This window comes from Mytilus trossulus, chromosome 3, assembly GCF_036588685.1.
Source record: "Mytilus trossulus isolate FHL-02 chromosome 3, PNRI_Mtr1.1.1.hap1, whole genome shotgun sequence".
NCBI lineage: Eukaryota > Metazoa > Mollusca > Bivalvia > Mytilida > Mytilidae > Mytilus > Mytilus trossulus.
This window is the reverse complement of record NC_086375.1, coordinates 38,043,047-38,057,115: the sequence shown is the minus strand read 5'-3', so window position 1 is coordinate 38,057,115 and position 14,069 is coordinate 38,043,047. Positions and strand designations below refer to the sequence as shown.

At 32.4% G+C, this 14,069-nt stretch overlaps 1 protein-coding gene across 1 annotated transcript in view; it reads right to left on the bottom strand.

The window, feature by feature from the left end:
- Positions 1-14,069, bottom strand: part of LOC134711413 (Fanconi anemia group M protein-like) — a 68,204-nt gene that overhangs the window by 47,188 nt on the left and 6,947 nt on the right. The window contains exons 9-13 of the mRNA XM_063571977.1: positions 13,609-13,720; positions 13,458-13,461; positions 12,993-13,159; positions 11,754-11,960; positions 5,108-5,327 (exon numbers count right to left, since the gene is read on the bottom strand). Of these exons, the coding sequence (XP_063428047.1) occupies positions 5,108-5,327; positions 11,754-11,960; positions 12,993-13,159; positions 13,458-13,461; positions 13,609-13,720 (710 nt within the window). The remainder of the gene's footprint in view (positions 1-5,107; positions 5,328-11,753; positions 11,961-12,992; positions 13,160-13,457; positions 13,462-13,608; positions 13,721-14,069) is intronic.

Sequence of the window (14,069 nt, the reverse complement as noted above, 5' to 3'; positions counted from 1 at the left end):
TTATAAAGTCATGCTACAAAGTATTTATAGCCAATAGAAATAAATGCAAAACTGGAAAACATGTATTAAAAAACTTTTATATAATCTTAATATCATCCACGACTCATCCACGACTCACTCCATACTTACTGTATGAAATGGATAAAACGGGAAAAAGCTGACAAAAAATCTTTGGACTCTTTTTTTAATTCAGTAATGAAGATAGTTGATATACTTATTCAACATTTTAAAGAACATTTTACTATTAACAATAACCACAATAAACCTATTTCTCGTATCAAACATAAACTAAAAGACCTAGCCAAGGAATTTGTTTTTGTCCCGGCCGATAAAGCTGCTAATAATATTATTATTGTTTGACGTAAATTTTACATTGAGGTTCTGAAAAAGGAAATCACCAATTCACCAACATTCCAACTGACTCCATTTTCAGAAAATGAAATCTGTAATAAACATAAACTTTTAGCCACCGCTTTACAAGCAGAGCCAAATACAATGAAAGTCCCAACTATGTATTGGCTTCCGAAGCTACACAAAACCCCTCACAAATATAGATTTATTTCGTCTTCAAGCCATTGTTCAACTACTAAATTGTCTATTCTTCTTACCAGCACACTTGGTACAATTAAAACCCTTATAATAAATTGTTCAAATAAGGCCTTCGAACATAGTGGAATAAATTACTTTTGGAGTGTCAAGAACTCGTTGGAAGTACTTGATAAATTGCATGCTTATATTGGTGAATTTGAATCTGTTCAAAGTTTTGATTTTTCTACCCTGTATACCACATTGCCTCACACTTTCATTAAGAAAAAATTCACACACTTAATCAAATGGGCATTCAAAAAATCAGAATGTGAATATATATGTTCAAACTCTTTTAGGTCATTTTTTAGTAGCAATGTTAATTGGACATGCTTTGATACTATATATGCCCTTGAATTTTTACTAGATAACATTTTTGTTCGCTTTGGGGATTCCGTATATCGTCAGATTATCGGAATTCCAATGGGGACTAACTGTGCACCACTTATTGCGGACCTCTTGTTGTATTGTTATGAGTTACAATTTATGACAAAAATAAGCAAAGACCCATCAAAACAACATCTGATAAACAAATTTAATAATACTTTTAGATATTTGGATGATATTTTGGCTCTCAATAATGACCACTTCAGTACGTATCTATAATACTAAAATTACGAGGTCCAATTTGTCAGCCGTCATCATGTAAAAACGACAAATCCAAGAATTCAACTTTATATATAACTAATATCGGACAATAGTGTTGATTAAAAATTACACCACTCCAGACCCTTTTGTTTTCCACATAATTAATATTGCCAATAATTAACAAGTTCCGGGTCGAATCCGATACCGATACCAATATTATAATATATATTCACCTGTTACCTATTACCTTATCTGTACATTCTGCATCTGACATGTGCACCACCAAAAATTGTATTTAGGATGCTACATATATTAGAAGGGTCATAATCACAGGGTTGACACTACTAAATTCAATCATAGTCAATTTGTTCCCTATTGCAGTATTTTAATTAGTAAGACTTTCTAAGATGACCATACGATTACTAAAAATCTGTAAGGCGTAGTTTTCAATTTGTTAGCGGGCATGACGTAAAACAGCGAATCAAAGAGTTCAACTTTATTTATAACTCATGTAGGACAATGCTGTTGATTTAAAAAATACTCCATTCAAGCCCCTTTTGATTTCCAAATAATTGATAAGTTCCAGGTCGACAGGTTCAAGCAGAAAGATTTTGAAAGCAGAGAAAACTGTTAACTTATAATCGGTATGACTTTATCTGATGACAATACCAATACTACAAGAAGACTTACGCATAGTAATATACTTTTATTCAGTCACGGACCCGCGATTTCACGGGTGTGTTCTAGTATTAATGAAATTTATCCTGCTGAACTTACTTTAAATAAAGATAATACTAACAATGACCACTGCCCTTTCCTCAATCTTGATATCTATATCACTAACGGAAAGCTGAATACTAAAATTTATGATAAAAGGGATGATTTTTCATTTCCTATCGTTAATTATCCGTTTTTAGATTGTGATGTTCCCTTGTCACCATCTTACGGTGTTTATATATCTCAACTTGTACGATTCACTCGTGTATGTAACAATGTTTTAGAGTATAACGAGAGAAATTTGTGTATTACTGAAAAATTATTACACCAGGGTTTTCGATATCACAAACTAGTCAAAACATTTACTAAATTTTATCATCGGTATAAAGACATCATTCGTAAATATAGCTCAACATGCAGACTTCTTATGCGTTCAGGTATTTCACATCCAATTTTTTATGGAAATATTCTTTATAAAGCACAAAGGTGTCAGTATTCACCTCAGAAACTTACAAAACCTTTGAATAGACTTATTAAGAAGGGATATAATTACGATACTGTTGTCAAGTCATTAAAGATTGCATATTTTGGCGTTAATATTGAGTCACTGATAAGGTCTTTGCGTCGGAACTAAACACATTTATTCTAAAAACAGTTGTTGGCATGACACAGGTTATGTTCTTCTCATATATGTTATGATGGTATGATACTAAACCCCTAATGGGAAGGATTGTGCCTGATGTTCATATGATGAAATCATAATCTTTCAGTCAGTTTAATTGAAGTCTGGAGCTGGCATGTCAGTTAACTGCTAGTAGTCTGTTGTTATTTATGTTTCTTGTGTACAATTTGGAAATTAGTATGGCGTTCATTATCACTGAACTAGTATATATTTGTTTAGGGGCCAGCTGAAGGACGCCTCCGGGTGCGTGAATTTCTCGCTCTATTGAAGACCTGTTGGTGACCTTCTGCTGTTGTTTTTTTATTTGGTCGGATTGTTGTCTCTTTGACACATTCCCCATTTCCATTCTCAATTTTGTTTGGTATGAATGATTATTGGGACATTCAGTTGTTACATTATTTGGATAATTCATGTTTACAATTTACCAAAAAACTGTAGTACGACCCAGCTACAAACATGATTATTGTGCCAGACTAAATATATTTGCTGGTACCAAATCTTCCACTTACCCAGACATGTGTAATCGTTATCAGTAATCTTAATCAGCTGTAATCGATTACATCATGCAACGTAATCCCATTTAATCAGTAATTATGCTATTGTAATGAAATCAATTACATTGGGAAAAACAGGTGTAATCATGATTTATTTTAATAGATTACATTCATATTATTACTTGTTGATTTCAACTTTTGTATATGAAAACTGTTTTTGATAGACAATATAATAATAAGAAGATGTGATGCATATATGAAAAAATATCAGGCTAGTATTCACTATCATTTTTGTGAAATTACATGGAAATTCAATACCGTAAAACATTTACTCCCAATTTGACTTTGATGGTCAACATAATTGAGCCCACTTAATTTATAAAGAAATTAAGAACAAACTTTCATTTTTTTTTTGTATAAATTTTGTTTTCCATAAATATTTTTATATGTGCTTTCAAACTACAATTGTATATCATTAAGTATTAAAAAATTTCAAACAATTAAAGAAATAATGAAAATAAACTAATTACAAATTGATTGATATTGCAATAAAGATAATTAAAAATTCTTATTCCCAAGCTCACCTATTGTTTGTTAAAAAATGAAAGTAGTGATTTTACACCTGAAAAAAACATATGGACGTGTCAATTATATCCCCACAGACAATAAAATTATACTTAAATGGGTTTTCATTATTTGTTCAAGTTTTGTGTTAATTTGGCAGCTGGCAAGGTTTAAAAAATAACCAACAATGTTTTATCTTATACCCAGAGAAAGAACAATTGTCTATGATATCAAACTTTACATATGTTACACTGCTTCTTTTCTAAATTCTTATTAGATGAATAGGTTAAGGATGTAGAAAAAACAACCAAAATTAGCTTTCGTGAGGATAAAATCTTATTAAGAAATTCTTTAATACTACAATATACAATGCAATCCTCCTAAATAATCATGATTACTTTAAAGAAAAGAAATCTAATGTAATCAATTACATGTAATCAATTTCATTAAAATTAGCTGTAATCATAATGTAATCAATTACATTAAATTAGCAAAGTAATAGTTATTTAATCAATTACATTTCAAAGAAATCGACCCCATCCCTGCACTAACTTGGGACAATTAGGAACAGCAGGACATGAGAACGAACAGTTATTATCACTTAAAAAGTATATCTCATCAGATCAACCAATGCATATTTAAAATTAAATGTCCATCCCTACAGCTACATCAGCCTGCTTTTTTGCTTTCTGTAATTCTCGTATCAAGGCTTCAAAAGGAGACCAGGCATTATCAGCGCTGTCACAATGCGAAAGGAGACATTATCAAGATTTCTTTAGTCAACCCTAAAACTGTCGTTGGTTCACATTGTGGCTCGCAGCTGATATTTTACGATATCAATGTGTAGAAAACCTGATTATCTATACAAATTAACTAAGACTGGCTTGATACCACAGAGATAATTCTTTAATACCTTTATGATTTAAACTATTAAAACATTGAATTTTCATTTAAGTACAGGAAATATTGACAAAGTTGTAAGTTCCACATTTAACTATTTATTTTTTTTTCTTTCTGAACATTAAATGTTTGATCTGCAACTGAAAACTTGCATATGCTCTACTGCAGGAGCAGCTCATGTCATTTAATTAATAAATAACTTAAGTATCAAATAAATCTCACACGAACTCTTGAATTTCTTTTTATCTCAATTTAAAAACAAAATAAAAATGTTGATGTAACATAACTTCAAAATATTGAAGGTCGATACTACAGCAGACATCCCCCCACCTTCAGGGGTATTTTTTACCTTTCTTCTAACTGCCTAGCTTCTTTTTGTCATGCTAGGGTTATTAACCTTACCATTTGTGTTGTGATGCAAGCTATGTTGTCTGTCTTATATTTTTTGTATATTCTGTTTGGGTAACTTACCATGTGAAGCAAGCATGCTGGTAATTTCTGTCTATTCTGCTTTGGTTACTTCCAATGTGAAGCAAGAATTCTGGTAAATTTTGTGTATTCTGCTTTAGTTACTTACCATGTGAAGCAATCATGCTGGTAATTTTGTTCTGGTTGGATGTAGTCGCTGCCTTTGAAGGTTTAAATTTCTTACTAACAGTGATGAACATTTTATGACATTTTGGTGTCCAGTCATCTGGTACCATGGCAGGATTATTCTGGTAGAAATGTAACGTCTTTGCACTATTTAATATAGCTTTATGGATACTTTTCTTTGAATACTGGCTCTGATTATAAATCTAAAATTAAAAAAATCATGTATGGATAAATTATATTATCATATACTTAGGCCAAATAACATATGATTTTTACTGTATGATAATAGCATTAAAATTATGTAAACTCCATATTTTTTCGAATTGGTGCTTAGCGGGCTGATACGAAATATTTATCACATACTTCGGAAGTTATCACATGCCTTTCCGTCAATGTTATCACATACCTTTCCGTCAGTACTCGGCGATTTCCGGTATATGTTTACAAAATGGCAGAACTAAACAGGGCAGACAATATTGTGCCTAACGTAAATGAGGTTGACGAGACAGCAGAATTCATTGAGGCAATGAAAAACAAGAATACTAAGCGGAAGACTGCAAGTGATGTCAATATTTTCACTAATTGGCTTTCAGCAAATAATGAGCATGGAAAAATGGAGGAAATCCCAGTGTATGAACTTGACAAGCTCCTCGCACTTTTCTTCAAGAAAGTCACCAAATTAGATGGGACTCCATATGAACCTGGAACAGTAAAGGCCTTCCAAAGTACTGAGTAGTATCTCCAGATATATGACTGATAAGTTAAACATTAGTATAATAAGAGACAAAGAATTTAATCATTCCAGAGAGGTTCTGTCGGCCAAGATGAAAGAACTTAAGACCATGGGACTAGGTGCAAAAAAAAAGAGAGCGGATCCATTCTCCACTGAGGAAATAAACTTATTTTATGAAAAAGGCCAGCTTGGAAGAGGTGAATATAAAAATAAATATGTATCTAAAGAAATAAAATAAACGCAATATTTATATTTATTATAACGACTTTATTTCAGGTAATCCAGGTGCACTTATCCAACTTACTGCATTTTGGGCTACCCTCCCGGGAGGAGCACGCAACCTTACGTTGGGGCGATATAGAACGAAAGGTAACCTCGACGGGTGAAAAGTATTTGGAGCACACGGAAAGACAAACCAAGACCCGGACTGGTGCCACTTCTCATTCAAGACCATAATTTCTAGGCAAAAATGTTTGAATATAAAGGTACTTATAATATGGGGTAACTTTCACACACTCACGCTTATATATTAGAGTTTGCATTTGTAATTTTTTTTCACTCAGACTGGTAAAGATGTTTTTTTACGTACTGGTATGTATAACGCTATTGATTTTCTTAATTCAAAAACCATGAGACTGGGTACATTGTATGTTCATATTTTCACTTTTATCATGTTTATTTTGTCTGATAATTACATGCACATTTCCATTCCCAATTTTATGTATCACGCTTACTGAAACTAGAGGCTCTAAAGAGCCTGTGTCGCTCACCTTGGTGTATGTGCATATTAAACAAAGGAAACAAATGGATTCATGACAAAATTGTATTGAATACATTCAATACTTCAGATGTATTTGAAGTTCTTACTTTACTGAACATTCTTGCTTCTTACAATTATATCTAAAATGAACTTTGCCCATTATTAACAGAGAAAATTATTTGGTAAAAATTTACATAAATTTACCAAATTAATGAAAATTGTTAAAAATTGACTATAAAGGACAATAACTCCTTAAGGGTTCAATTGACCATTTAGGCCATGTTGACTTATTTGTAGATCTTACTTTGCTGAACATTATTGCTGTTTACAGTTTATCTCTATCTATAATAATATTCAAGATAATAACCAAAAATGACAAATTTCTTTAAAAATTACCAGTTGGGGGGCAGCAACCCAACAACCAGTTGTCCTATTCATCTAAAAATTTTAGGGCAGAAAGATATTGACTTGATTTACAATTTAACTCCTTGTCAGATTTGCTCTAAATGCTTTGGTTTCAGAGTTATGAGCCAAAATCTACATTTTACCCCTGTTCTATTTTTAGCTGTGGCGGCCATCTTGATTGGATGGCCAGGTCACCAGACACATTTTTCAAACAAGATACCCCAAAAATGATTGTTGCAAAGTTTGGATTAATTTGGCTCAGTAGTTTCAGGAGAAGATTTTTGTAAAAGTACTTAGATTTACGAATAATGGTTAAAAATTGACTATAAAGGGCAATAACCCCTTAAGGGGTCAACTGACCATTTCGGTCATGTTGACTTATTTGTAAATCTAACTTTGCTGAACATAATTGCTGTTTACAGTTTATCTCTATAATAATATTCAAGATAATAACCAAAAATGACAAATTTCTTTAAAAATTACCAGTTGGGGGGCAGCAACCCAACAACCAGTTGTCCTATTCATCTAAAAATTTTAGGGCAGAAAGATATTGACTTGATTTACAATTTAACTCCTTGTCAGATTTGCTCTAAATGCTTTGGTTTCAGAGTTATGAGCCAAAATCTACATTTTACCCCTGTTCTATTTTTAGCTGTGGCGGCCATCTTGATTGGATGGCCAGGTCACCAGACACATTTTTCAAACAAGATACCCCAAAGATGATTGTTGCAAAGTTTGGATTAATTTGGCTCAGTAGTTTCAGGAGAAGATTTTTGTAAAAGATTACTTAGATTTACGAATTATGGTTAAAAATTGACTATAAAGGGCAATAACCCCTTAAGGGGTCAACTGACCATTTCGGTCATGTTGACTTATTTGTAAATCTAACTTTGCTGAACATTATTGCTGTCTACAGTTTATCTCTATCTATAATAATATTCAAGATAATAACCTAAAAACAGCAAAATTTCCTCAAGATTACCATTTCAGGGGCAGCAACCCAAGAACAGGTTGACCGATTCATCGGAAAATTTCATGGCAGATAGATCTTGACCTGATAATCATTTTTACCCCATGTCAGATTTCCTCTAAATGCTTTGGTTTCAGAGTTATGAGCCAAAAACTACATTTTATCCCTGTTCTATTTTTAGCCATGGTGGCCATCTTGATTGGATGGCCAGGTCAACGAACACATTTTTCAAACTAGGTACCCCAAAGATGATTGTGGCTAAGCTTGGATTATTTTGGCCCAGTAGTTTCAGAGAAGATTTTTGTAAAAGATTACTTAGATTTACGAAAAATGGTTAAACATTGACTATAAAGGGCAATAACTACTAAAGGGGTCAACTGACCATTTCAGTCATGTAGACTTATTTGTAAATCTAACTTTGCTGAACATTATTGCTGTTTACAGTTTATCTCTATCTATAATAAAATTCAAGATAGTAACCAAAAAACAGCAAAATTTCCTCAAAATAATCAAGTCAGGGGCAGCAACCCAACAACGGGTTGACTTATTCATCTGAAAATTTCAGGGCAGATAGATCTTGACCTGATCAACATTTTTACCCATTGTCAGATTTCCTCTAAATGCTTTGGTTTTTGAGTTATAAGCCAAAAACTGCATTTTACCCCTATGTTCTAATTTTAGCCGGGGCGGCCATCTTGGTTGGTTTGGCGGGTCACCGGACACATTTTTTAAACTAGATACCTTAATGATGATTGTGGCCAAGTTTGGTTCAATTTGGCCCAGTAGTTTCAGAGGAGAAGATTTTTGTAAAAGCTAACGACGACGGACGAAGACGATGGATGATGACGACGGACAACGACGGACGCCAAGTGATGAGAAAAGCTCACTTGGACCTTTGGGCCAGGTGAGCTAAAAAGTTGATAATTTCTTTTCGCATATATCCCCTTTAAAATCAACTAATTAAACATGTTAATAATGTAATAATACCTTATCAAAATGCAAACAAATTTGTTTAATAAATCAACCAAAAAATTAAAAAAATATATTAATCACAAAAAATAACACAAATTTGACATCATGTTTTTGTGTTTATTGTTATTACGGAAAAAATCAACAAGGGGGTGAAATAAAAATTCTAAATAACAACAGATAAATAAATAATTAAAAAAAATGTATGATTATCTTGATTATGTATACAACATTTCATTTTCACTACTGAATAAAAGTAAGCTTAATGTTATTTTTATTTTTAGGAAATCCTAGATGTCCTGTTGCTACTTACCTAGAGTATGCAAAGAGAAGACCTGAAGACATGATGGAAGCTGATGGTCCTTTTTATTTAGGGATTAACCGAGATATCAAAGATGGAGTATGGAATCGGAAGCAGGCCATGGGAAAAAACACACTTTCTGATTTTGTGAAAACTATGTGTGAAGAGGCCGGAGTCCAAGGGCGTAAAACAAATCATAGTGCTAGGAAAACAACCTTCACCGCTCTCGCACATGAAAAAATCCCTCCTTCTCAAATTATGCAAATTAGCGGCCACAAAAATGTTCAATCAATTAATGAATATTGTAGTGCTTCCTTGGATCAGCAACAAGAAATGTCTCATATTTTATCAAATGTCGGTAGTGGTGGTATCTCAAAACAACTTGAACAGAAATAAGGAACTGATCAAAACAATAATATTGATGACATACCATCTGATGATGATGACCAATTGCTATCAGCATCACAAGAAGCTGAATTAGGCCTTGTTTTGAAAGATATTACTAACTACGAGTCAAATGATGTCAAGAAACCAAATGAAATACATGAAATAGTCCATGAAAACTACAAAGAAAGACAATTCAGATGTTTTCTGGGGCTCATATAACTGGAAACATAACAATTAGTTTTCCAGCATAATTTATCAAATAATCATATAAAATACATTAATCTTTTCTTTCTTTCTCTGTTTAGCCATATAAGAGAAGTATTTAATTTATTTTTATTCAGTTTTCTGTAAACTTTTCACTTTTTGAAGTTCTACTTGATTAAATTACTTAAAATGATCAATATATTAAACTTATTTTTCTCCATTGTTGAAGCATATGATAAAAAGATCATAACATGGCATTTTTCATATCGCATGTATTATCAGCCCTCGGTTTAATATCAGCCCTTGAGCCATGCGGATCTTGGACTGATATTGAACCTAGGACTGATAATACATGTGATATGAAAAATGCCATGTAATAATCTGATATTATTTCCCAAATAAATATTCTGACATTGTAATGACCCAAAAGAATTGAGATATTGACAAGGTTATTACGATATTAAGGAGGCTGCCTACCTTGAGTGTTCAAGGATAACCCTTTTTCATTACTGGGACAAGGTATTCTTCCTAAAGAAATTTGGGAAAAAGGCATTGTCATCTTCACAAAAGAAAAACATAATCCTGTATGACAAATGGCAAAAAATCTAAAGTGTCAAATTTTTAACTATACACTATCAATAGTATATCTGAGTTCAAAGTATAGATGAATTGCTTGACATGGGCAATCATAATCACCTCACTGCAAGTAAGGTAAGGTATAGATGACACAATGACCATCTTGTCCACAAAACCATAATAAATAGTGTAGGACAGTCGGGCCAGCCAAAATTTTTTTGGGCCAGTACAAAAATTATTTCACAGGCCCAAAATGCTAATTGGTAGTCCAATTATTTTACTCAATTTTTTCTCCGTGATGAGTCATAAAAAATGAAAAAAAAAACCACATGAAACCTCACTGTCCATTGCCTATAATATAGATCAATATAGGGTTTTGAAGAGGAAAAGGTGACCTCTCATGCCATGAGAGTAGCGAGAAGTGAAGTTCCATTACCGGTTTCGGTTGCATAGTGATGTAGTGCTCATCACTGAAGATTTTGTTGTTGTGTGTAAAATTAAACATGTACAGTTTTCTGCGAATTGATCACAGGCACTTGTTTCTATCCATACGAAGGTCGACAATCCATATAAGACCTTTGTGTGGATAGAAACAAGTGCCTGTGGAATTGATATATTAAAATTAGTACTGAGAATTTCCGTAATATTCTATCCGGTCAGTCTTTTCAAAAGTTTGTATTTTAGTACAAAATGTCAGTGCAAAACAAAATCAAAAGACATTTTATAAACGTAATATTTTCTTATCACTTGTTTCTGTCCTTGGGGGTTCCGTGAAAAATAATTTTGACAGCTTCTCATTTGTATCCGTGTTTGGAGTTCTTTTCATAATTCCCTTGTCCTTGTTTGGTTTAGTGGGTCAGACGAGATTTTACTGTCAATGACTGTCGTTATCTTTTATAAAACAAAATTTGTTGAGCGATCACCATTGCCAGTAAAGCCTTATTTGACCCACTTAACAGGCAATAATCACGCACGACGTGTTTAATTATTGTCATCGGCCATGTTGGTATTCTATTGCACTTATTCTTCTTATATATGTATATCCTTCCAATTATGGAACACCTCCTCAACTTGTACATTTCAACGGTGTGACCAGAGGATATCCGAAAATGATTGTTCCGAAGTTGGGGTGTGTTATTTATAGGAGTATTTACGATTTTGAGAATAATAATGCACTCGCCCAATGATTTATTTTTGGGTCAGTAACTATCTTCCTTTTTACAGTTTCTAATCGCCCAATCAAGGTTTTGGTCGCATTTGGCGACCAGGCGATCGGCTGTGTCCTACACTAATAAATTTAAATAAACAGTATCATGTAAATAACCTGTTCTTCTTTGCCTTCGGTAACAAGCATTACAATACGTCCTTCTCGTTTTCTGCCAGTTCTTCCCATTCTTTGTACCAGACGTATCGGACTCTTATGGGCGTCAAAGCATACAATAAGGTCTACATCACCAATATCTAAACCCTCTTCACCAACACATGTTGACACCAAGGTGTTATAACCACCCTCACGGAAATCTTTCATTACCTGCAACACGTGCATAAATATAAATGTACCTGCAACGCAGGCATAAAAATAAATGGAAAACTTTGCTAATTACAGCATATGAATATTTTTGGTTGTACGTGTATTTTATGATTTTAAGGATTGTATATTTTCATGATAAATAATACTGTAAATTCAGATTTTATTGCCATGTTTTTATTATTGCGAAAAATGCGACAGGGTTATCATCGCAATTATTAAAACTCGCATTTTGAAATTTTGTCTTTGAATCAACAGGATTTTTCTGAATATCGCAAAAATAAAAATCGCATCAAGGTCTAAAATGACAAAATCGCAATAATAAATGCATGTAATAATATCTGAATTTACAGTATACACAAATACAAAAGAAAATTTAGATGCACCCTACATGTTCACCTTGTTTACTTTAAATAAACTCAATTGAAATATTAAACAACACTAGTGCGCCAAACATAAAAATCCAATATAAATGAATAAAAGGACAAATGTACTAAAGGCCCCAAGCCCAATACAACAGCTTTATTGTTCAACTAACAATTTTTAGTCTTAACTATATTAATTATTTCCATTAATCCATTAAAGCTACTTATACTCTGTTTCAATTTGTGGGTTATTCCCATCAAATTGAAAAAGAAATCTGTATTTAAGAGTCAATAATTTGGAAAACATATCAAAACTAATTAGGTACTAATTTATTGACAATATTAAATTTGTTAAAATAACTACATACATTTTGTAATGATACCTTACCTTACTATGGAAAGTATCTTGCTTCTTTTTAATGTCAATTTTGATTGCAAGAAAACTAGATTCAGTAAGATCTATTGAAGTTTAAACACAAACATACAACCTAGGTTGAGGCAGGGGGCCTCTTGATCTGGCCATAGGGTTACCCCTTTAAGCAACTAAGACAAGATAGAGACTATCAATACACAATTCTTCTTTTTTCTCTTAATTTTTTCAACTCAGGTATAACCAACTAAAATCTTTCTTTTAAAGCTTAAATTAATATCAGAAGTACAAATTCAATACCTGTAGTTGTTCTTTCTGTGTAAATCCTTTGGTAGACTTTCCAGCAGAGGACTGGCCAATAAAACTCATCACTTTAACCAGGGGGTGATGCTGTTTTAAAATATTAGTGATTTCTGATACACTGTCACGATACTGGGAGAATATCATCACTCTAGTCTCACCATCTCCTAAAATATAAACGTAAGTAGATGTGGAATGATTGTCAATCAAACAACTATCCACCAAAATTCAAACGAAGTGAATGTACGTACAGCCTCCAACTATGAGACTGAGAGAACCCCATAGTTTTATTAAGCATTATTTGTCCTTAAATTTCAACAAATTTAATTTTTATTTATTTGGAATATTATAGTGTGTTGGTATCTTTTTATTTTTATGTTCATGACCACTGGACATAAAGCAACACACAGTGACTTAATCAATTTATGTTCATGGATATTTGATCCCTCCCTATATAAAATTAACTTTTCTTGAAAATTGAAATGAAATGTTCAACTTCAAATGATTTACAATGATATTGAAGTTTGAATAAAAATTAACCACTAACTTAATCACAGTCAAAAATGGAATGATAATTGCTGTGTCTTGCTTTCGAGACTTATGTCTTAAGAGCAACTATTAAAGTTCTACCTGAGTTGAATGTATTGAAATGATCAAGTACCACTTGTTCTAACTTCTCCATCTTAGGATGACCTGTTACCAGAGGCTTTTTACTGCTCTGACTTGGCCTGAAAGTAACAGTATCAAAACTATTTAAAGTTTACAATTTTATCATACATAAGTATGGCAAATTATCCAAAAATTTGAGATGAAAATCTCAATATGTACTGGTACCCCTTTTTCTGAGCATAACAAAAAACTAAACAAAGCCAAAATGACTTTATTTGTGTAATTCTATTAAGAAAAAACATATTTTTAAGAAGTAAATGTTCTAACTTGTTTTTCAAAATTGATCAAGATAGTTTTGAATAATTGTTTTTTAAAACCCTGCAAATTCAGAAATAATTGCTTGCAATTAACATTAAATTTTTTAAAAGAATAAAAAATTCTAGATTTATTATTTGGATTGAAAAATAT